Here is a 26334-nt window from a genome sequence, read left to right on the forward strand (position 1 = left end):
TAGGTTAATTGGTAACAGGTCAGTAATATGATTGGGTAGAAATACTATTTATTTTTTAAGCATTCATCAATGCTGAAAGCTATGTACAGGTTTTTAGAGCAGTCTGGCAATCTGCTCCCATCCAGACGATGTCTTTCAGGGAAGGCCTCACATATATTTCAGCAAGACAATGCTAAAGCACATGCTGCATCTAGTACAACAGCATGGCTTTGTAGTAGAAGAGTTCTTTCGCCAGCTGAAAACATCTGGCGTATCATGAAATGAAAAGTACAACAAAAGAAGCCCCAGGAGCAGCTAGACAAGACTCCCAAAGGTCCAGCAACTGGTCTCCTCAGTTCCCAGATGTCTCCAGACTGTGATTAAAACAAGGGCGCTACACAGCAGTAAACATGTTCCAACTTTTTTTCTGCTATCAAGTTTAAAATTACCATTTTTTGTTTTTTTTGCTTAAAATTGTACATTTTCTCAGTTTAAGCATTTTATATGTTTTCTGTGTTCTATTGTGAATAAAACACAGATTTGTGAGATTTGAAAATCATTGTATTCTGTTTTTTACATTTTAGACAGTATTCCAACTTTTTGGAATTGGAGCTGTGAAACAACAATATTGTGTCATTCCATAAAATTGTATATACTTAACATAAATGATTTATGTTTAATTTTTCCTTTTTTTTCCTGAATAAGAAATGTAGGCAGTTTTATTGGGGGAGTCATGTCAGACTCAATTACCTGCTGCTGTTTTTGCTCACAGTGGGAAGTGCTGATCTTTCTGTGGGGGGTGGGACATATGAAAGTAAAGCAGTGGGCAGGCTCTAAAAGACTGTTTTCACACATGCACTGCAGCCCTAAACTTGCAGCCCCCCCCCCCCCCCCCCCTTCCCCCGAAGGAGGAGCATTTGAAAGTGCACGTCCAACACAGTCGACATTAAACAGTTGTCTGTGTGTGTCAAGTTCTGCCAATTTGGGTCAATGCAAGAATAAGAAAGGTGCCTATTGAATTCACAGTGAGGGGGTGTCATGTGTCTGGGCTCCTGCGTGTTCTCAGGCAACCTCTTTGCCTAGACTTAATAGAATATTTCCAGTACTACGAATGCATGTAATGCACTGTGACAAAAGGGCAACATCAGATGTCTTGATCTGAATGTGCCATGCTGGCCTTCTATTGTTTTTGGTTTTTTATTCTAATGTTTTTGATTATTCTCTTTCTGTAGAATGAATCAGTTTTGCCTTTTTTTTTCACCATTCTGATAGAAATATACGGTACAATTTTATTTACCCTTGCAGTTTCTTACATGTTTACGTGTCCGTGAATGTTACATTTTTTTTAAACTTTACTTAGTAGCTAAATTATGTAGAAATGTCAACACAACATTTAGAGTTGAGTTGTCTCTCATTCATGATGTCTTTTCTGCAGTAGAGCAGAATAGCCAGTGGCAAAGAGTACTCACTTTGTTTCAACACAGTGATTAAAACAGCCTTGAGATAATCACGAATAATGAGGGCCTTCTCTTTGAGATGCTGGTGTGAACTGATTGTCCTCATTATTTGAATTAAGCCAAATGTTCTTCAGGTTTGAAGAGGACGGTGGCTGAACATTAAGTGTGATAATGGCTACCTGCTGCAGAGTGTGCTTGAGGGAAGCTTTTTTCCACGTTGTGCAGTAATAGCTTAAACTTTGTTCAGAAAGAGCTAAAGGTACTCTGTAAATATACTTTCCTTTTATTTTGCATCATAGGTAAAAGTAGTTGACAAAGCAGCAACAGTAAGGTTTCAACACACTTTCAGAATGCAAAGTTTGAGATTTGTTTCATTATTAAAATTATTTATGTTTGCAAGTATTTTGTGTCCCTATCATTGCAGTTCCTTCATGTTCCTTCATGTTCTTGCCTGACTTAGAAATGTACAGTAACTGCCAAGCTATCTTAGGAGTCATGTATACCACCCAAGCATTTTAATGGGCGACCAAAAAAGATTTGTTTTGCAGTTTTACCAAACCATCCTTTAAAATGGTAATTGGAACCATGGAAACCAAAATGACTTTCTACAGTTGACTTGATTTTCTCTCATGACAGGGAATGCATTATGTTATTATCTTGACTTCCTCTTGGTCAGAGACCAAAGAATTGCTGAGCTGCCCATATTGCCTTCTCTTGTGTAGGCCTAATTTCTGCCTGGCTTAATAACTGACTGTCTCTCACTCCCATTTCTTCAGTGGCTGAAGTAACAATAAGAAACATAATTCCACTGGGAAGTTTAGCATAAGGAGTCAATGAATGTTTGCATAGTCAGCGTGAATATCTTAGATCACAGAGTTTTAAAAACCTTAGCACTGAGTTGTCCACTATGACACCAAAATTTAATTTGAATTACTGCAATCTTGAGTCCCATGAGGTCATGAACAGGCTGGGAGGGAATGAGGTTAGAGGATTAAAAGGTTTCCAGATTGTTACATTATGTGAACTGCAATTGGCAAATATCTGTGACGTGGGAATGGTTTGTGTTCGATTATCAACCCCCACCCCGGTTTTAACTCACTTCCTATGTCTTTGTTCCACTGCCATTCATTCAGTGTAAGTAAAAGTGTGCCAAATGCAGCTATTCATAAAGTTCCAGTCTGCTGGGATTCTCAAAATATCACCACAAGAACTTGACATAAAAACTTGAGGTAAAGACATTGTTTAGAAGTTGGAGTTTGCAAACACACACACACACACACACACAAGTCAGTGTAGATCAGTGGCTTTCCATAGAGACAACAATTAGTCCACAGAGGAGGAAATCTGTGTTTTCCCTCTGCCGGTCAGCTGTCCCAACATAACTGACACCTACTTGTTGAGTGAGAACAGAGGAATCCAAACAACTGTCACTTATTCAGGCATTCTCACTGTGACAGTGTGCGGCACTTTAAAAAAAAAAATTATTTCTTTTTCCTTTAAATAATTTTTACGATATTTGGAAGTCATAGACAGAAGTAAGTGTGGCTAGCTGGGAACCCTGTTGCACTTGTCAATTTTTTTCACTTTACAAACGTACTTGGTTATGGGAGCATGCAGAGCTGGAGTCCATCCCAGCTAGTCCCTTAGGGCAATAATTTGCTGGTCCCACAGGGCTAACACAGAGAGACCGACAATATTCACGCTTACATTCACACCTACAAGATTAGAGCTACAATTTAGAATAACCAGTTAACCTAACATGAATGTCTTTGGAGAACCCAGAAAGAGCCCACACAGGCACAGCGAGAACATGCAACCCCCCCCCTACCAGCCAGCCAGCCAGCAGGCATCATTAGGCTGTGATGCAACAGTGCTAACCACTTCATCAATACAGGAACTATTTTGATTTTGGTTTGAGAGCCTTATTTTTATATATAAAGTTATATATATAAGTTTTTTATATATATATATATATAACTTTATATATAAATATACTGAATATATATATATATATATAATATATATATTATTTTATATATAATTTTTTTTTTTTTCGCCATGAGGCCTTTTCTCACTCTTGGTCACAGGTTTAATTTTTGTCTGACACCGAAATTACAGCCGATATAAGCTATCGTAGGACAAGAGCCTGCGTACACCCAGGCCTGTCCAAGACAGGGCTAAGACAGAGAGCATGTTCTTCCTGTACCTGTGTGGGAGGCACGGGGAGAACATGCAGGGACAAACACATCAAGTAAGAAAATGCAGTTTTTCTTTTGTCAGCATATGTCTTGTAGACACAGGACAATTTCCTCTTCCAAGAAATATCGAAAAGAAAGTGATCAGTGGTGACTCTATTGAAAGTAATCAATAATAGAGATCATTTTTCTATGGGATTACATCAGCTGCAATCAGATGACTCTTTACAAAGGGAGTTACACATTACATTAAAAATGCAAAATAAGGAGCCCTGACATTAATGGTGTTCTTTACTCAGTACTAATAGGTGAGATCACACCCATTTTCAAACTCAGCCTTTATTTATTTACAATTAAACACACAATTCTGTGACTACATCTTTCATAGTTAAAAAGTGATGCATTTGCTTGGCACAGTCCTCAAAACTACCTTTAGAGTTCTTCCTCCTTCTGCAGATGCCTCTGGACCCACATTTGCTGATGACACACAGACACACTCAATTTAAAAACAAATTTGAAAACCTTCAAATTTCTGAGTTCAGGTAAGGCAGCTCCCTTTAGGCTGGAGCCCCTTTTATCCTGTCTAAGGTGGCATGTGACCGGATGGCGACCGCCTTTATAGGCAATGTGATACGTAGAGCCTGCACAGCGGATCACCATGATCAAACACTCTTTGATTGGCTCTTTGACCCACTGGTTTTTAGGTACAGAAAAGCAGCAAGTTTTAGTGGTTACTCATACAGGAGAGATGTTGAATACTGTTACTGTTAGTGACTTGCAATGTTTAGCTTAGCAGTGACTCAGCTGTAAAATTAATCCTGTAACCTAAAACTGAGCAGCTGTTAATTCTGCTTAGTTAAGGTGACATATTTCCCTCAAATTATGTCCATTTTCCCCCTGTTGATAAAAGGTTATGAAAGTTATTTCAATCAGTCTTTGTCAGTCTCTATTAACTGTGTTGCAAGCACTTTGGTCTCCGCTTCATGCTCAGAATGCTCTCAGACTGCTAAGTTTACAGGTCTGTTTAAGCATCAGACTTCCTGTGTTTATAATTAAGCTAATCCATTAAAACTGGAACACGTTACATCCAGCTTTCCCTGAATATCTCACCCAGTTCTTCTGTTGCCTCCCCTCTTTCTCGGAGTCTGGCGCCTCAGACTGGTCCTGTTTTGCAGGGGAGAACTGTATTATGGGTAACTGTTGCTGTGCCCTGAAATGATTCCAGTTCACACAGGTATGGAACTGACACCTTTTTACAACTTTTTACAAGGGTCGTCGGACCTCAGGGTCTGGCTTTTCTCAAGAGGCGTTTCACCTCCTCTCTGCCTCTCAGCTGGTTTCAGACAACAATACCATAATTTGTGTGCAATTATTACAATTAGTGCAAACTCTAGATTGACTTTCAGTCTAATTCTAACTTTTAGATAGTGTCATCATTACCACAACAATGATATTCCTTCCTATATTTATATGTGGCATTACTATAAAAAGTACTCTGTACTGTGTGTGTGTTTTTATGAAAGCAAATGACAGCATAATTACAATTTAAAAATATCAATGAGATTTCTGAATACCCAAATGCAGAGTTTTGATGGTTTTGTTTTAAGGTAGATAATGTTTGAGTGGTTGAGAGACAATTCTCTGTGCATGACACTGAATCTTCAGTCTGTTATCCTTGGGTGTAACAAGATGAATAATGTCCAAATTATCAATAAGTAAATAAAGAAAGTGACATTAAGCAGCATTCGTGTTTTGAGGCAATGCAGACTCAAAACAAACTGAATTGTTTTGTATTTTTAATCTATGTTATCACAGAACACCTGATGTTCTTTTTAACAGCTAATGCACATTAATACTGTAGCCCCCATACCTGTTTAGAAGTATCCAGTCATGGTGATCATCAAGCCCCTTCCCCTTATGTGGATAAGCAAGCAAAAAGCCACAAGCTGACCACTATTGGCTGACTCTTTGTTACTCAATAATTATACAGATCAGATATAACACATTTTTATTAAAAATCATCAATTTCTCTTGATGAAAACTTAACTTTCTTCTTAGCACATTAAAAGCTGCATTTATGGTAACTCATCAAATACTTGCGTGAGGGATGGAACTTTGAATTGTATAAAGTGGTTTAGTGGGATGGATGGGAAAACTCCTTCACAGTATTGACAGAAGTATGTTGTGACTCAAATTCAACCAGCCATGTCTGCACCGCCCATTTTCCATCATACAGCCTTGACTTGTGCGCTCTCCACATAGTTGATTTATCTGTTTCTTGATATTCAAATGGCAGCTATAAAATACATTTTAATGTGATATTATTTCTCTTATATTTGGTTACTTTCATGCTATGTCATCTGGCACTCTATAATCTGACATTTGGATTACCAGCCAAAAAGATCGGTGTGATTTGGAAGCAGTCTGATTGGTTGAGGGCATACCTCTAAATTAGGCTTTTTTTTCCCCTCCTCCACTCTGTGTCTCATTCACTTTTTTATGGGCTCCACCTCTTAACACTGTGACGAAATAACAGCGTGAGTTGGGTAAAACTGAAGTTATTCTGTGCCAGCACTTCACGGTTTCAGTCGCTGTGTGCAGTTTATCCCAGAGTGGGACACTACAACTGCGGAGCATCAAGGGAAACTGAAAAGCACGCCGGGTAGATAAGTGCTGTGGACCTATTTAGGCACTTTTCGCGCACGCATGTTGCGCACTGGGACTAATTCGAAATAAGGACATAAATCGATATTTGCACATTTTATGGAATAAAAGTCATTTAAACGTAAGTATTTTTCTGTTTGGTTATTTATTTTTTTATTAAGCATTAATTGAGACAGTTGTTGCAGGATGACTGATTTCTTAGTGTTGGTTTATTGTTTTTTTTTTTTTTTTTTTTTTTTTTTTCATTGTGCATTTTGCTACAATATAAGCAAATATTAATTGAAATGAATAGAAATTTCAGACCACAAATCACTTTAAGACAAACACGCAGAGCTACACTGCTGTCCTTAGATAACCTGCACCGATGTCTGAAAGACAAACTAATTTAGAGGGGGGAAACTAATTAAACTAAAATAATAAAAAAGGTCTGTGAATTGAAGACTACTCCGAAGTTAGAGTTAGAAAGGAGAGTAAAAAATAGACTAAGCACTTCCGTGTCATCATGTCATAATTTCTGTGGAGCATCCAGAAGCAACAGGTGTTCCTGCGGAGGGGAAAAAAAAAGTTACATTAAGCGTCACTAAAACCAAAAGTAGGGTTTTGAATCAGAGACTGCCGTTCAAGCAGATGGTTGTGCTTTCTAGCAAAGGACATCTCTGAGCTGTGCTTGAAGAATCTAACTCCAAAAGCCTGCAAGCAATTAGTTGCCCCTGTGATGCTTCAGTATTGATCTGTGTTTTTTCAGCTTTCTTAGAGAGCGCGAGAGAGAGGGAAAAAAATAAAACAAAGCAAAAAACTTAAGAAACTGCATCAGGTCATGCATATATGGCTAGATTTTAGCCCATGTATATATATATATGCGCAGCCCGTGATACAAAATGATTACACACTGTGAAGAATTGATCCACACAAAGTGTCATTTATTTTCCGTTAGAGTGGGTCTTCTGAATAGGCGTGGGCTCACGGCGGTGCTGATGTTAAGTCCAAGGCGCAGACTGCCATCCTGCAGTATTTTAAAGGATGATCTTTTGAACCTGCCAATTGCCATTAATGAGAGATTGTCTCGCTTTGAAAATAAACAATACTAGTTTTCAGGTCCCTCTGTGACCCACCGCATGTGTTTATGCAGTGGGGGGCAAATGAGGGTGAGGGGCGCACAGCGCCTGTCCTTCTGTCTCCAGAAACTCAGAAGTTCGACCTCACAGGAAGTTTTCTCCTGGGACATTAAATCTCTGTTCTTGCCTTAAGATCTTATTTAGAACAGAAACGAAGTAAAATATTCTGCTCGATAATGTTGGATATTATAAATGCAATATCCGTTACATCTAAGGGCATTTAAAGCATATTTTAGAGAGTGGGATGCCTCCATTATTATCATCGCAATAATTTTCACAATTCTGTGTGAAATGCTGGCTGGATATTTAGCAAATAGGCATGCTTAAGACTTTGAATTTGTTGATTCCTAAGATGCACTCCTTTTTTTATTCAACAGATGATACTGAATTTAAAGCATATCCTGTGGTTGTATTGTCTATGTGAAGCTGCCACTGCAACAGGTAAGCTCTGAACGGGTTACTTCTCCTCTCTTGCTCTCTCCCTCTCCCCCAGCCTAAATTTTGGATGAGCTAATACTTCTCCCTTGGATTTTCTCTGTTTTCTTCTTCCACTCCTCACTCCCCACTCCCCACCCGCCCCCTTCCCCCATTTTTCTCCCCGCCTCTGTCTCCTTCTTTCCTCTCCTCTTCTTGAAGTCTCAGTGGTGTCCCACAGCATCAAGGCTTCAGCTTTTTCTTAATGTAGCCTGCTTGATAAGCTTCTTCTGGTCTTTGGTGTGTGAAACCTGCAAGACTCTACTTAGGGGTGAAGGTCAAGAGGAATTAAGGGTTACAATCTTGCTCCCCAGCCCCCATGGCTCTGCACGCCACTTGTCCCTGTCCCTGTCTCTGTCTCTGGGAATGGATGGAAGCCTTTCATTTAGTCTTTTCTTCCAGTCTGCAAGCTGAACAGCTGTTTTCATCCCACACCTAAGACCCTCTGTTCAAGCACACAGATTCATACCTCTGGGGCTGTCCATCCACAGCATTCCTCCCATTATTCCTCGTGAATGCTTCCGTACCCCATCCAAAAGAGTGTAATCATCTTATTTCCATTTGTGTTTGGAACTTTATCTGACATGCAGACTACACATAATATTGTTCACTGGCATACCTCACCTCTGTTTGTGTGGCTCTACCTGTCAGAATCAGTTAAGCCTGTCTAGACCCATTGGGGCCTGTGCCAATGTTCACGTGGTATAACTCCTGAACAGCTTAAGCCACCAAACTTGGTGATTTTTCCTAAAATTTAACTGGCAACAATTTTATCATAATGAGTCAAATTTACCACTTTTGATGTTTCCATGGTAACACCTTTTTGACAGGCATATTTTACAACCCTTACGAAAATCCACCATGGTTAACTATGGTTTTTATGCAGTAACCATAGTTTTACCATGGTAAAACCATGGTTACTGCATAAAAACCATAGTGAATTTTTGTAAGAGAAAATTTACTGCTATCCATTTAATCAATGTAGTCTCCCAGTTTTCTTGTTTAATTGCACTTTTTAAAAATTACTTTAACAGCATTTTATGTAATTTTATTGAACCTTTATGTCAGGAAAACTTCTGAAGAATAATGACCAAGAAAAGGTTATAAACGAAATGCAGCTTTATTAGAACTTGCAAGTCCTGAGCAGTCACTACACACACTCTACAAGAAGGATGCGAGGAGTGCCCCAGAACACTTCTCTTCATCAGCTTTTATAGTTTACATATCATATTGATATGTTAGCACGTTTCTCTGTAAGGTATATCAATATATCATACATGGTATCATTATTCTTAGCAAAGTGACCTTAAACCTTAGTGTATGTGTGCTCATATCAGTTACTTGCAACTCTCTGTCTGTCAGCTTTTAGTCAACTTCCTCTTTTTTGTGTATCATTAAAATACTTTCAAGCTACTATTGACTTCTCAATATACTAGTGAAAAGCAAACTACATATTTTCTTTCTTAGTATTAAAGGATTAGTGTAACAGTGATTATACTGTAATACGATTAACTGTAAAAGGTTAAAAATGGGATTAACTGTGAAAGGTTAAACATGTGGTTAACATAAAAGATTAATTTTAGCAAAATTTTCCCATCACTTTATTAATTAACATAAATAATTAAAATTATTTCTGCTAATTTGATGACTACATGGAATTATGAAGTGCAAAATCCAAGACTGCAAATATGTTCAGCTCAGGTACATTGTTCCTCTAACTCCATTACTGCCTTGCATGTTTTGATTAAAAAAAATTCTAAAATGAACAAATAAACCATTAGTCCATTTTAATGGTATTTTAGGGTATATATTGAAAAATATATACTGATAGAAAGATGTCTGCTCCAAGATGACAGCAACCACAACAGCAAAGATATTCCTAAAAATACTTTATAATTTTTTATTCTGACCAGAAATACTAAAAATATTTTTGAGTGCCTACAAAAGCTGTTTTTTTTACCAATTTCATGGGAAATGATTTGCAATGCATTGTGGGCTATAGCAATATGGTGACACCCATGTGGTAGTTACATTGAATTACATATATGTGGTGGTTACATTCGTGGTAAAAATGTCTAAACGGACCTCTGTAAGGTATGACACTGCTGATGAAGTAAGAGCTAAGCTAACTGACATCTGAACTAAACTGAACTGATGTATCATTTCATGCCTGGAACACCTCACCCAAGAGGCACCCAGGCGGCATCCTTGTCAGATGTCTGAACCCTATCTCTAAAGAAAAGGCCAGAGTCACCCTTCGGAGGAAGCTCATTTCTGCCTTTTGTTTCTGCAATCTCATTCTTTGGGTCACTACCCAAAGCTTGTGACCATAGTTGATCTTAGGAACGTAGATTGACCGCTAAATCAATCGCTTTCACGCTCAGCTCCCTCTTAACCACGACAGACCAGTACAGAGTCCGCATCACTACAGACTCAGCCCCAGTCTCCCGCTCCCTTCACCCGTCACTCTTGAACAAGTCCCTGAGATACTTAAACTCCTCCACCTGGGGCAGCAACTCATCTTTGAGCTGGAGTGGGCACTCCACCCTTTTCCGGCTGGGGACTAAGGCCTCAGACTTAGAGGTGATAATTCACATGCCAGCCACCTCACACTTGGATGCAAACTGTTCCACTGCAAGCTGGAGGCCATCACCTGATGAAGCCAACAGGACTGCATCATCCACAAAAAGCATCGATGAGATTCTGAGGCCACCAAGGTGGAAGCTTTCCGCTACTTGGCTATGTCTAGAAAAAAAATTATGTCCATAAAAATTAATAACAGAATCAGTGACAAAGGGCAGCCCTGGCGGAGTTCAACGCCCATCGGAAACGAGTCCGACTTATTGATGTCAGTGCGGACCAAGCTCTCGCTGCAGTTATACAGCGACTGAGTGGCTGGATGGGCAAACTCCCATGCACACTTGAAGTTCAGTTCATTTTTCAATATAAGTGACATCATTTTACCTAGTTGGCGTAGCTGACAACAAAGATCTAAGAAGACACTGACACTTTATCAGACATTCGTTCTACTGACGTCATGTATACCTCTGATTGTTAAGGGAATATTGCACATAAAACCAAAATGATAATGGATAATGATAATGATAATGTTACACCAAAGTAGTGATTTATTATTGTGTATACATCATTTCCTGAAAATTTTGTGGCAATACCATAAATAGTTTAGGAGTTGTGGAAGCCCAAAAAAGAATGGTCTGAATAGAGTTAATCCTTCTGTAGATGAAGGACATTTTTTTTTTTAGGAGGAAATCTGACACTGAACTAAGCAGCATCAGTACATGAAGTAATGCAACCATGGTGGCTTCCCTCTTTCCCCGATTATCTATAACTTGATACAAACATGCTGTACATACACTGCACGCAGTGTTGAATGTGTTCCCACACCCATCCTTTTAAAGTTGACGTTTGACTTTCCAAGAGTCAAGTCATCATGCATGATTTTTTTTTAGGCTGGGTGCAGTGGTCACACCCTATCAGTGCAAATGACTTGTGCATTTCATACTGTCTGGTTGGATCTGTTAGAGTAAAAGTAAAGAGTAAAGAAAAGATATTTATTTTGAATGAATGGAAATATAACACAGAAAGACATCATTAAAATGTGAATATTAAATGAACTTAAGCTGCATTTAACTTTTTCCCTTTCAGACTCCACTGCATTATCGATCATCCGACCAGTCACAGGGTCCCTCTCAGGGAAAGTAAATCTTCCCTGCTTCTTCTCCACAATCCCAACCTCAGCACCCGTCATAAGTCCCAATGGAACAGTCATATACAGCGAGGATTACTTGCGGATCAAATGGAGCAAAATACAGGGAGGAACTGAATCCACAGTTTTAGTGGCACAAAATGGGGTCATCAAGATAGGTTCAAGCTACAGGAACCGTGTATCAGTGCCCAGTCACCCTGAAGATGTTGGTGATGCCTCACTGACAATGGTAAAGCTACGTGCCAGTGACGCTGGTACTTATCGTTGCGAGGTCATGTACGGCATTGAAGACACCCAGGATACAGTTAATCTTGATGTCAGCGGTAAGAGATTCACAATATCCTTCCTTTATTATGGTGGAATCAGACAAAAAACTTAGAAAATTGCAGAGGTGGGTTGCTGCAAGGGCTTAATAATAGTGAAACGTCACACAAGTGTTGATAGAAATGTAAACGGGATAAGAAAGCTATGGGCGTCCTTTTGCTTACATTGATAGCAGCTGCTAACCATTAGTTATACAGAGTAACCATAGTTTTTATTTTAGAGATGACGCTCTCTTGAAAAAGAGTCAGATGATTCTTTTGGTCCTTTTCCATATCAAATACAACAGTGCCTTAGTTCTATTGCTTATCCATTCAAGTCAAAATGTGGATGATATTTCAGAGACAGTACATTGCTATAATCTTTGGTGCCACCTTGTCAGTATGGATTTTTCTATTGTAAGGGCACACAGGAAGTGTTAGCAAGTTTGCTTTGTCTGTGAGAGACAGTATTCTTCAACATCCTAAAAATTATAGCATCCTTATGGTGGCAGGGAACGTGGTGAGGTGGGGGAGTGGGGTCATCAATCCTTACCTAGTGTCATGTGCATTCTACATGCTCTCATTTGGGAAGTACTCTGGGAGATATAACTCATGTAGAAAACATGGGTGGGTGGGGGTGTGTGTGGGGTGCTCGGATAGTTTTGGTTTTCACTGGTGTACAATCTGCACAACCTCTTTTCCAACTCTCTGCAATGTTAATTATGACTATCAATCATATCTTTTGCATCTATTTACTGTCCACAAATATGGGGATTTCAGGGCCATGGCATCATGTGGAACTATCTTGTTTGTTTGTGGTGAACTGTATTTCGCATTGCTGCTTCATTTATTGCAAAGATCCTCCTTTCCAAAGAGGCTGAGTGACCCAGTTATTTCACACATAGAGGGTGCTTTGTAAGACATTTGCCATAATTTACAGCTCTGAAGTTAAACTAATGATTTCCAGATCACTCTACAATCAAGTTTTTAATTTCTATTTTCATTTTTTACTTTGTCACTAGGTGTTGTTTTTCACTACCGAGCAAACACCAGCAGGTACACTTTGGACTACCAGAAGGCTGTACAAACTTGCAAAAATATTGGGGCAACCATTGCTACCTTTGAGCAACTGAAAGCAGCCTATGAGGATGGCTTTGATCAATGTGATGCTGGTTGGATTGCTGACCAGACAGTGAGGTTAGCTGCATTTTAATTGCCTGTTCCAGAGACAGCAACACTGCTGTTTAATGACATATACTATATGTTCAGTTGAATTCTGGGTGATCTGAAAGACAAAGACATTAAAATGGTTCTGTTTTTTTTTCTGTTCAGATACCCAATTACAGAACCAAGAGAGGGCTGCCAAGGGAACCTTCCCAATAAACCTGGCGTCAGGTCATATGGAACCAGGAAACCTACAGAGACCTACGATGTATACTGCTATGTCGACAAACTGGAGGGTAAGCAGTGTCATTTAGAAGCATCGACCTGTGTTTCATCTGAAATCAAAAAGCCTTCAAATTATCATCAGTGCTGAAGCACATTTACTTTTACAGCCTATAAAACCACTTTGGAAATGCACTTTTTTTATTTATAATACAATAGGCTGTGACTACAGGCGACTATGGGTGACCTTTCTCTATTTTCTTTATAAGTGGGAACTGAAACATATTTTTTACTGTGGTTTTTAAATAAGACACCAACAAAAATGTGATAATGGGGTTATTAAAGGTTTTTGGCCCTGCTTATGGGGCGTCTTAACTTCACAGCTGACAGTTTCTTTTTTCTCTGTTCACGATCCATCCTGTTATTCCTGTCATTTACTAAAGTGTTTTAACATTTACCTTTGGAGTTGCACAGTGCAATCTTGTTAGTCTATATAATATATGTTCAGATATATATGGCATAGTCTGCAAGGCATGAACCCATCAGTACTGTTACATGATTGGTGGTATTTGATGTCTTGTTTTACTGGGAGCGTTATGTAAATGCATATACTTACCCCTCATGATTACTGTATGCATCAGAGAACAGAAAGTCACAAAAAAGAAATGGAGAGAGATGGTTGACATGTTACAGGGGCCTTATTCTGGAACTGAAGGGAAATTTGGCACACCACAACAACCTGAATATTCATTTCCATTATACTATAATGTTATCTAAGTTTTCTGACCATTTATGATCTAGGAACAGACATTGGCGGATGTGGTTTGATGTGTTTTGAGGTTGTCAAATGTAATAAATTAGTCATAAATTAACTATGAAAATAAATGAGTGAGCTGTAATATATTGTCAGCAATAAGTTATGTAATTCCGAGGAGCTTATTGCATAGATAAAAAAATGGAAACCCCATTAACATACTAACGGTCATGAAGATAATTTCTAGAGCCCAGGAAATGTCCAATGAATCCACTGTGTAAAATACTGAAACCCTGTTGCTTTTAAGGGTATAATGTGTGCTCTCTTTTGTAAAAGGGAATACTTTCCTGTGTGAACGGTATCTCCTAATCTCAATACCCTTGTAAATCAATTGGATGAAACCATCATGGGATATTTGAGACGCTACGCCCAAGACTAACTGAAAACATGCAGTCAGTCAGCCATCGTCTCTTTTAATGTTGTTTGGTTTTAGTTAAGATCTTGGTTTTTAGTACCCTTTTCATTTATATAATCCTGTGAGCAAAGACAAATGTTCATAGTGGTCATTTGGCAGAGATCCCGACATGAACATGAGGGAAGGAAACAGAAGGTGTTATCTGGTTCAGTCTAGCCACTCAGGGGAAGCCTAACCAGCAATACAGACACATTCGTGGATAGGCCATGCACATTTTCAACATTGCTATCCCACCTCAGAATAATATAATAAAGAACTACTGTTGTCCTAAATATGGTTGGTGGGAGATATTTTGGGTCTCTGCCCTGCACAGCTGTGACTTAACTCAGCTGTTTTGGCCTCTTTTGAAAGGTCAGAATGGTCTAAACATCAGTATTTTGAGATTGCTCTAAATGGTAGGCTCTGTCCAAAATGTCTTATTTTTTTTTCTTGATGTGACCACAGATTATTTGTTATTATCTTGTGTATGTGTTTGTCTACATTTAGCCTATGTTTCTTATCATTTCTGTATCAGGTGAAGTTTTTTATGCTCCTGTGACCTATAAGATGACTTTTGAAGAGGCCCTTGAAGAGTGTAGAAACAGGAAAGCTGTCCTGGCAAGCCCTGGACAGCTGCATGCTGCCTGGCGACAGGGAATGGACAGATGTGACTACGGCTGGGTCTCCGATGGCAGCGTCCGACATCCTGTTGCAGTGGCCAGAACTAAGTGTGGTGGAGGCCGACTCGGTGTCAGGACCATGTATCGCTACAGAAACCAGACTGGCTTCCCAGAACCAACTAGAAAGCTTGGGGCTTACTGTTTTAAAGGTAAAAACTCACTCCAAGATGCCCGTTAGTATTTGTTGCATTTGTAAGTCTTACCTACATATACGTTGTATATATTAGAAGAGACAGACAGTGGCTGAAGGCACATACCACTCCCTGAGAAAACCAGGCTTGACTGTAAGGAGCTATGATCTCATCTCCTACATTTACTCACTTGTGCTTCTCCACCCTTTGATTTTCTGTCTTTGCACCACTTTCCACTTTGCAACATCCGAACTAGACCGAGCTTTTCAAAATTCTCTAAAACCTTCTTTGTCCTTCCTCTCAGTCTTTGTCTCTGTTTCATGCATTATGATTACATAGTTTCAGTCACAATAACAACATGAGCAAAGCAGAGGGAGGATTTTCTTCTGGGCATTGCACGCTATGTGCCAGACTACAGCATCCAGTTGACCTCACTGTCTCAAAGTTTGTCTCCCGCCCATTTCTGGGGCAACAGAATGAGCTGAGAGGAAAGTAAAAAAAAAAGTGGTAAACTCTGTTTTCTTTGAAAGCAAAATAATTACCTTTTTTTTTTTATTTGTTTGTTTTTTGATTGAGGAATTATGACCAATAGTTTGCTTAAGAGAATGAGAACAATTTGGATCAGTTTGGGTCTTTATTACTTCCAGCTGGGCTAATCAAGGTTCCTTAAGCTTCATCCTCATACAACCTCAATGTTATTGTGAATCAGACTAAAACAAGTTAATATACTTTTGTCCAAAGATATCAATCTTGGTAATATATAGAGTCAAATTAGCTGCAATCAAAGTTATAACAAAAAAGTAACCAAAGCATAAGATCATGAGGATTTTTTTTTTTTTTGCTAACTCTTGTTACACACTGTGATAATTACTGACCATGAGAGGGAAAGGAATTATCGCTGTGGATCTTTACAAATAGTGACACTTCATGGTTCAGTGGAAGTAGGCAGAATTGGACTTAATCCCTTAAAATGTGAGTGTTCTTAACTAATCAGTTTTCCTGAAGCAACACAAAATGACAGGTGATAGTTGCCATTTAGAGAAACAGCAACAGCAGCTAATGCCATGTCTGTCAGCCTTTTTAGCCTCACTATCAACCACTTTTCCATCTTTCACCTCTCATTTCCGCTGTCAGTTTGCTGTCTGTCATTCTCACTTGTACTTATCAGAGCAGACGGTTGGATAATGGACAAAGCTACTGCTGGACTTCTAAATTCAGTCATCCTCGCTGACCTCTGACCTGGCCTTTCCATCTTTACAAATGAGAGGTTGACAGATAAGCCGCCCACTGCCTGGCCATTTACTGCCCCCGGGCCATGCTAACTCTTGTGGTGATAAATCCTCACAGAGTTCAGAGGGCACGCAAACGGGCCACCTTCAGCTCCTGCTCAGTGTATTTCATGTCAGCCCTCTCAGTCATGTTGTATTTACACCCCCGATGTAAGTGCTTTTCAAGTACCCTCATTTGGCAGGATTCATTCCATCATTTCCTGAATTCCCACGCCTGATGATATCTTCAAAACGGAATACTGTGTAAACCTACTCCACTTAAACTACACAGAAAGACAAAGAGAGAAGAGGTAGTGCAGTGGGAAAAGTAGGATAATTGGTCTCTGATTGATTTTTGAATTGGCCTAAAGAAAACAAAGGCCTCAGTAACGGCAACAGCTCAAAATCACTGGTGACATAATGCACTCCCTCTGAGAGCAGGCACAGTTTTTCCTGTTAGGGAAAAACATATGTCACACCTTACATCAGAGATAGTTTTATGAGGAAAGGGGTCTGCTACGTAATGGTCAGCAGCTGCCTCTACAGATTCTGCCTGTTCCCCAGAGGAATGCTTTCCAAAACTGTTTTGGTGGTTTTTATGTGTAAATTAGATAACAGTGGGCTCCCAGTGGGCTCGGGAAGGCAGAGGAGCACCCAAGAGAATCACAGGAGTGTTAAAAGGACTTATAAATGATTGTCGACAATTTTAAATATTATCATTGAAATCAAGAAGTCAAGGGCTACTCCTCAATGATAGGTCAAAACACAGGTGAACAGTAAGATGATCTGTTGGGTTCAATAGAGGAATAAAACAGGGTAGGGCAGCGCAAACAAAACCATGACACCAACTCACTTAAAATTTATCCATCCATCCATTTTATTGTGCTGGATATGCAGAATTGGATTAATTAGATGCTCAGAGAAACATTTAAAGTGTGCTTGGTTTTTCATATAAATCTAAAGTAGTCCAGACTAGCCTCATTGATTAAGAAAACTTTGAGTGTTTTCCATCCTCTTTAACACAGAGTAAAATGTTGCAAACGTTAACAAACAGTAACTACTATATGACAAGTAAATGTTAGAGTTTTTCTCAGTTTATATTTATAAATTCTGATTATGTGCTTATGTATATTGTATAGGAAGGAGAGTGGATTTCGGCCAGACTTCCTTTGTGGATGTGTCTGTGGTAGAAATCACCACCACCATCAGTCCCACTACCTCCATCCCTTTACTGGAGAGTAGCACTACTCTGACAACCCCAACATTTGAAACAACATCAGAAGCAGATGTTTCTCCAGATTCTCCTACAGATCCTCCATCTATGTTCTCTGCCAGCATGGCGCCGCCTCGCCCCATCCCAGAAGGCCAGGAAGAAGACTTAATCACAACAGTTGCACCCACTATCAAAGAAGACCACGAGGATGATGATAACCATTCAGTGATTCAGGTCAGCACGATCCAGCCTGAGGTCCGTATACAAGATGCTCCTCTCAGCACAAAGCCCATGTTTGCTGAAGGGGAGACAGAGGAAACTATTATAGATTCTGGGAATATCACAGCAATCTCATCTGACCTCACTGACACTCCAACAGAATCAACTGAACTTAGCCATGAGGAAATGTTCAGCTCTTCAGAATCAACTCCATCAGCTCCAACCAGCATGATTCATACACCAGACTATGATTTCAGCTATGATGACACAGAGACTGTTTTTGCCATAGAGGCTCTACCACATCCTACTCTAATTCAACCAGACGGCTCATCCAGCCCATCAGACACCACTGGAATTGATGATACAATCACATCCTTTCTGTCTTTAAATAATACCCAACCTGGCAGTGATGTGAAGGTAACCACCACACTGACACCAGAGACTGCCAGCAGTGTGACACAAACTCTATCTAAAACACGGGATGTTGACACACCGCCAACATCTGAAGTTTCAGCAGGCACCCTCATCCTGATGGACAGTGAAACAGCAGAGGAAGTGAAATCGTCAACAGCTGTCCATGTCTTTGATGAGTCTTTCACTCAGGTGACAGACCACACTGGGGGCATCCTGATGGAGGGTGATACAGCAACAGACCTTGGCACAGAGTTCTTTACATCTGCTCCTCTGGCTTCAACTGTGACTAGCACAACAGCCCATCCAGCTGCAGTGTTCACAGCTGAACAGACCATCCCACTGACCACCACCATCACGCAGATTCAGAATGTTTCAGGTAAGACAATACCTTAAATATTTTAAGCGCTCTTGTGAAATATTTGTGTTCAGTGCAGTTGTTTTTTTTCTAGATTTTGTTGTGATATTAAGGAATGACAAATGAAAAGAAGACTAATGTTACAGGTATAGTTTTGTACATTGTTTGCATGCTGTGTTTTAGGCCCATTTATAGCAATGTTGCTGTTGTACAAGAGCTGCAAACTGGGTGTTCCTCGTGATTTTTTTAAAGAGAAAATTTTTTAAAATTTAGCAGCTGATGAGAATACAGCAAAGTCCTAAATGACCATAGCAAAGCCAACACTTAAAAATTATTCTTTTCCCTCATAAGCACTAATTTTGAGTAAACTGCAACTTAAATTTATAGAATCGAAGATTTATTTATCCAAATAACTAATCTTTAAGGAAAATATGCCTGGTATAAACTGAATATATAACAGTCAAGTAAATTTCATATGACCAGATTCCATTAAATTTACATTGTGCTTATGTAAGATAGTTTTTACATGTAATCAAATTACTTTAAGTCAGCATTTTGGGAAAACTATTTTTTGGGGTGAACTGTGATGGAGTTTCTTCTTGAGAATTTTATTTACATCCAGTAAAAAGCAAACAAAGGGCTTAAAATCTTCTGTCCTTTTTTCTGTATGAGCCATTAAGGGCACTTAAACAATAGTGGTTTAGTTATGGTTCACTGACTTGATCTCTGAATTTTTCTAATATTTAATTGCAATTATGGTCTATGCATACACTTAAACATAAGTAGTCACAGTGAGCGAGGACTCATGCTTGCATGATGTTTCAAATTACCGGTTGTAAGTCTTCACTCATTAAGTAAGAGGGATCCCGTTACCACATGTTTATGTTTTATCAGTGTGCTGAAGTCACTGCTGCTGAAAGACTTGCTTTGCCTTAGGGAACCAGATGTTCTCATGATGATTTTGACACAGAAAAAAATACAGGCAGAGGAAGAAAAAAATGACAGGAGGAGACACATTTAGAGAGTCTGACCATTTTTTTTTTTTTTTTTAATATATGGAGGTAAAAATAGAGAATGAGTGTGACCAGTCTCATAAAAATAAAATTTATGATTTTTTTACTGTTTTTACTGTTAAAGATATTTAGTCACGCTAAAATATATATTTTGGTCATTTCTAATCAGTACATAGACCACATGCAAAGAAATACTTAGCAAGGTGTAATGTCACCAACCTTTATAGATGATTGGGAAACTTTCTAGGGAAAAACCTGGTCTTGTTAGGAGAGACAGCATCCATTCCACTTTGGATGGAGCAGCTCTCATTTCTGGAAATCTGGCCAAACTTATTAACCCCCCAAAATGTGACTATTCAGAGTTGAGACCATGATGCAGAGTTGCAGTCTTACACTCCTCTCTGCAGCTTCTCACCTCCTGTCACCCCCCCCAAAACTCCATCCCCATAGAGACTGTATCTACTCCCAGTCATCTGCTGTGACTAGGCTAGACTATTGTAATTCATTGACAGTGAATAGAAAGAGAGAGAATATTTCTCACATACTAGCTTCTCTTTATTTATTCCTGGTTAAATTTAGAATCAAATATAAAATCCTTCTCCTCACATATGAGGTCTTGAATGATCAGGCTGCAGCTTATCTCAGTGACCTCATAGTACCATATCACACCAATAAAACACCCGCTCCCTTTGGACTGATGCAAAAATACGTAAAAGAAACACAAGTGAAAGTATAAACATTAAACTTACTAAATATTGCTTTCAGTGGTGGTTTTGTTTGTATAACTTCTTAACTGCAAGCACAACAGGACTGAATTTTTGTAGAAAAAATATAGTTTACTTTTTTAATAAAGCTACAAAAGTAAGACTGAGTGACAGTGTAGAGCTGTGGTGAATGAACTGCCAACCACAGGTGTCAGTCAGCAGCCACAGAGTAGACATGAAAGCCTCATGAAGAAGCCTTTAAATTTTGTCCTAACATTTCTTTGTGAAATCCACACAGCAGTGATTAGGTCGTTTCTATAGAAAATAACACTTTATGAGTCAGTTACAGCCAGGGAACTCATCTAGCAATCATCAGTGGCACATCTATATTCTTCTTTACTGGCTTTTTTTTGGGGGGGGGGGGGGGGCAGTAGTGCATGATCTCACATGCAAACAGCAGCTGCATAATTTTTTACTGCTTGAATTTTGCATCTGCGCTTCAAATATTGTTATGGTGACTCATTCCTTGTTCCTGAAGAGCAGTTTGTGTTGAAGGATTGGGATCTGCTGAATTGGAACATGTACAAGTGAATGAACTGGTCATTTTGCAGAAATAGAGAATAACTTTGTGGTAGGTTCTAAGCCTGCCTGAGAGAGTAATGATCTGTTCTCCAAATTATACACGATCAAAGTGCTAGTGTGGCAATAAGGACTGTGTATATCTAGTGTTGTTAGTTTAGATACCAAGAGTATGCATGACATTGCTGTGTGTCACTGCGCTGTATGTGAAAGACATACAAACTCTATCTGTATTTCTGTATTTATACTGCAAATAACTATGCAGCTGCAGTATTTCTCTCCTTGTGTGTGCACTTACCAGCTTGCTGACAGCCAGCCTGGCAGTAACAGAGGTGTGTTGGCAGTCTACCTGAGTAAGCACAGATGCCTGTCTTCAGTGCAGACTGGACACCACCTCAAAAGATGATGTCATTTCTAACTCACAGTCTCCCTTCTCTGTCAGAACAGCTGGAGGCTGCCTGACCAAAGTGGGTGATTATAGCTACTTTTACTGCTACATCATGAGATGTAAGTCAGCTGAGACACTCTCTTTGCTGCCCTCCCAGTTTGTGTGGGAAAAGCTTTTGGAAAATATTGTGGCACTGGGAAGAGTGTGCTGTCTGGCTGCATGGTAACAAAGTGCATAATAATTTAAATGAATAGATGTTTAATGCTCTCAAAATCTGTCAGTGTTATTGTGAACTGTGTGCATGTGTTTCTGATTAATTAGTGACAATTAAATTCATTGTTTAGAGCTTAGTGTTTATATGACATATTATGACTTGTTGAAATATTGGTACTGTGAGGCGTGGCAACCACAGATGTCACAAAACCACCAACAGTACATTCTTACAGTAATTAAACGTCTATTTAACATTCAGTCCACAAAAGCTTGCTAAACAAATCTAAATAGGAGTACTGAACATTTTGAGAAGCAGGCTTAATTGTGTTTTGGTAAAGTGCTAGCTGAGAAGATTGTACTCTAATGATACTTATTAATGCTATTTTGTGCAAAGTTTGTACTTTTAACCCTCTCACATCTATCTATGCAGTAAAATAACCCTCAGCCCTTTCACTTTGTTCAAATTACATTCCTGTAACTTTATCTGTATAGTGCACACATATACTTAGCTTTGCTAAGAAACAATCAGAAACTGTGGAAACTCTAACATCCACAATCTGTGAATGTGAATATGCTCTGGTACTGAATGATGCCACAAGGCCTTGTGGTGCAGGTTATTTTGTGTATGTTTTACAAGACAAGTCAACGTAGTGCCGGTATTGCAGGGTTATTGATAAGTTCTGCTAATTAAATGCACGATGCTATATTATCAGTCGTGTCTCAGAGCTCACCTGGTAGTAGCTAGTGCTAACAACTAACATCACCAACTTACACCAGCTAACATCATAAAACTTTAAGACTGATTTGAAACAAATCAACAAGGCCTGGGTGTGAGTTGCTGTGTTTCCATGTTGTCTCTTGTGCTTCTGGGCCAGCTAAACTCAGCTGGCTTTATTGTCAGCATTCTCTCATGATACACAACGTGTTCTTCCTTGACTATGCTCTAACTGTCCGCCAACTTTCCAAGTAGTATTTGAGTTATCTTTCTGATAGACAACACAAGCAGTGGTGAGGTTTTGTCCCATATCACCTTTACTTACAGTTGTGGTCAGAATGGGCATGAATGTCATGGTAATTTTGAGCTTTTAATGATTTCTTTGATCTGTTCTTTTTCCAGGGTGGTATGTTTTACATCTTTAATGACTTTAAAAAATAAGAATTGGGTGCACAGGCTTGAATTTATTATGGAATTTCTCCAATCTACATAGGGTGAAACATATACATGTACCCCCACTAATATTTGGTTAAATGTCCCTTTAGAAATTCTACCTTGACCAGACACAATCCCCTCCAAAAGTACTGGAACAGTGAGGCCAGTCCCTTTATTTATGCTGCAAAAACGTTTGGGTTTCACATAGAAAAAAATCAATACAAGACAAAAGCTACATCTCAGTTTTTATTTCCAGGTTATTTACATCTAGATCTGATACAAAGTTCAAAAGAGAGCACCTTTTGTCTGAACCCACCCATTTTTCTTTGTAAGCAAAAGTGTTGGAAATAGATTAAAGTGAATAAGACTTCATATTTAGTTGCAAATCCTTTGCTTCCTGCTTTCACTGCCACCACTTTTAGTTTTTCTTTCTTTTTTTTTGGGAGGGGGGGGGGGGGGGGGGGGGGTATTCCCTTCCGTTCCCTCTTTAGCAGGTAAACTGGATGCTCTATAAGGTTTAAATCTGGAGATTGACTAGTCCAATCTAAAACCTTCTGCTTCTTGCACCAGATGAACTCCTCTGTAGTTTCTGTGGTGTGTTTTGGGTCATTATCTTGCCGCATGATGAAGGATCTCCCAACCAGTGTGGTTGGATCATTCTTTAAATTGACAGACAAAATGTTTCTGTAGACTTCTGGGTTCATTGCACTGCTGACATTATGCATGACATAAGCAGTGAAGATTAATGAGCCTGTCTCAGAAAAAGCCATGCAAGCCCAAGCCATGACCTTACCTCCACTGCGTTTCACAGATGAGCTTGTGTGTTTGGGATCTTGAGCAGATCCTTTCTTTCTCCAAGTTTTAGGCTTTCAATCACACTGGTAAAGGTTCATCTTTGTCTCATCAGTCCGTAAAACTTTCTGTCATCAACTGCTGATATTTTCCTTGGTCCATCTGTTCGAAATCTCTTGTTTAGTACACCTGTGATGACTTTCTTGTTCGAATGCTTGTACTGGCTATGGCCAATGTTTATGCAGTGGCTTGGATTGATTTTACTTCTTCTCTCAGCTTGGCAATTGCTTGTTTTTCATCCATGTCTGGTTTTCATGTTGGTTACTCCTCTAACTGTAAATGCACAGTCTGCACAGGCAAAACCCCAAACTGAAACTGAACATAGACATTCAGCGCTATTTATTGTTTGAATAATCAATGTAACAGGATACACCTGGGCAACAAACCACACCTGTCAGTCACATTTTCCAATACATTTGCTCATAAGAAGAATGGGTGGGTTCAGACAAAAGGCGCTATCTTCTGAACTGTGTATCAGATCCAGATGTAAATACATCGAAATAAAAGCTGAAATATTGATCTTTTGTGTCATATTCATTTTTTAATGTCAAACCCAAATGTTTTCAGTCTACACCAAAAATAAAGGGATTGGCTTTACTGTTCCAATACTTACTGATGAGCACCTTGAGGTGGCTGTTTGTTGTGATTTGGTGCTTTATAAATAAAATTGAATTGAATTGAATTGAATTGAATTGAATTGAATTGAATTGAATTGAATTTATGGTAGCCATGAACAAGCTTCTTGCTGGATATTTGACCACTCTTCTTGGCAGAATTGATAGAGTCCATTTAAATTGTCTGATTTCCTGGCACAAGCCCAACTTTTAAGCATAGTCCACAAATTTTCAATAGGGTTGAGGTCAGGGCTTTGGGAAGAAACATTCGTGTTTGGAATTGAGAATCTAGTTCTTCATAAACTCCACACTGTAAAAAAATAATCTTGTCAGAAAAATTCAATTAGGAAAAGGAAATTTTCTCTTCTGTAAAATAAATAAATAAATTTTAATCCTGCTGACAGGGCTCCAATTGCCAACTTTCTGAGGTGACATGCTCTATTCCCTAAGATACAGTCAGGTGAAACAGCATCTGTATATCCCCATTGGTCTCCTATCCAGAACTATCCAGGCCCAACCCTGCTTAGTTTCTGAGCTCACAGGACAGCTGGTATGATCAGGCTGTAAAGTATCTTGACATTTCACTACTACTTGCAGATGTTACATACTCCATCCATCAGTTTTCTTCCGCTTATCCAGGGCTGGGTCGCAGGGGCAGCAGCCTAAGCAGAACCACCCAGACCTCTCTCTCCCCAGCCACCTCCTTCAGCTCATCCAAGGGGATACTGAAGTGTTCCCAGGCTAGCTGAGAGATACAATCTCTCTAGCATGTCCCGGGCCTGCCATGAGGACTCTTCCAGTAGGACATGCCCAGAACACTTCACCTTAGAGGTGCCCAGGAGGCGTGATCTTGTTCTTTCAGTTACTACCCAAAGCTCATGACCATAGATGAGGGTAGAGACGTAGATCGATTGGTAATTTTACAGCTTCGCTTCACTCAGCTCTCTCTTTACCACGATGGATCATTGCAGCATCCGCAGCACTGCAGCTGCAATCCGTCTGTCAATCTCCTGCTCCTATCTCCCTCGTCTCCTCTGAGGGAGATGTTATATAATAATAATAATAATAATAATAATAATAATAATAATAATAATAATAATACATTCTGCCCCAAATGGACACTTGACAAAAGGGTCTTGTTCATGGGAGCGGGAGATTGACTGATAGACTTTTTCCACCATTTCATGAAACAGAAAAAATTTTTATTTTCTTTTTAAAAGGATTTTTCTGCCACCCCAGGTGCCAGAATATTTCCATGATTTAATGAGAATATTTTTTAACAGTGTACGGTCTCAAGCTTTGGCTAGTGACTGAAAAAACACAATGTTGTCAATATAGCAACTTTGCTGCTAGATTTACCAACTTTTCAGACCCCAAAAAGTGACTAGGGACAAATTTAGCAGTTTTTCCTTTTTTCTTTTGGAGAAACCCCAAAAACCTGTGTAAATGCAGCACTAAACTGATTTGAATTGAATTGAATCACTCAGAGCTCCCTTTGGCATTGCCCAGAGCTTGCTTTGGCCCCTTTAGCAACTTCTAGTGACTTTTGAGACAACTGACAGCAAATTTTCTGACACAAAAGTTGGCAGCAGTGAAAGAACGAGATCACAGATACAAGCAGCGTAAATGAGCTTCCTCTATTCAGGTTGGGGGGCTCAGAGTAGAGCCGCTGCTCCTCGAAGGGAGCCAGTTGAGGTGGTCTGGGCATCTGACTAAGATGCCACCTGGGTGAGGCCCCAGGGCAGACCCAGGACACGCTGCAGAGATTATATCTTTTGGCTGGCCTGGAAACACCTTGGTGTTCCCCCAGATGAGCTGGAGGAGGTAGCTCAGGAGAGAAATGCCTGGGTTTCTCTGTTTAGGCTGCTGCTCCCCAAGTGGGAGAAAATAATACATTTTGTTCCCATGATTTTTCTGGTGAAAACTTTCATGATGACACAATATGTCTGTAATTTAATGAACAAATCCATGTGAAATTAGATATATTTTTTGTCATTATGCACTCAATGCATCCAATTTCAGTCTGTTTTTGTG

General features: G+C 39.4%; 1 protein-coding gene across 1 annotated transcript in view; it reads left to right on the forward strand.

Moving 5' to 3' along the window:
- The first annotated feature begins 9572 nt into the window (after nt 1–9572).
- vcana (versican a) overlaps nt 9573–26334 on the forward strand; it is a 50856-nt gene continuing 34094 nt past the window's right edge. The window contains exons 1-5 of the mRNA XM_030738213.1: nt 9573–9585; nt 11551–11934; nt 12936–13110; nt 13246–13373; nt 15043–15336. Coding sequence (XP_030594073.1) covers nt 9573–9585; nt 11551–11934; nt 12936–13110; nt 13246–13373; nt 15043–15336 — 994 coding nt within the window. The remainder of the gene's footprint in view (nt 9586–11550; nt 11935–12935; nt 13111–13245; nt 13374–15042; nt 15337–26334) is intronic.

Source organism: Archocentrus centrarchus, chromosome 9 (genome assembly GCF_007364275.1).
Source record: "Archocentrus centrarchus isolate MPI-CPG fArcCen1 chromosome 9, fArcCen1, whole genome shotgun sequence".
Classification (NCBI taxonomy): domain Eukaryota; kingdom Metazoa; phylum Chordata; class Actinopteri; order Cichliformes; family Cichlidae; genus Archocentrus; species Archocentrus centrarchus.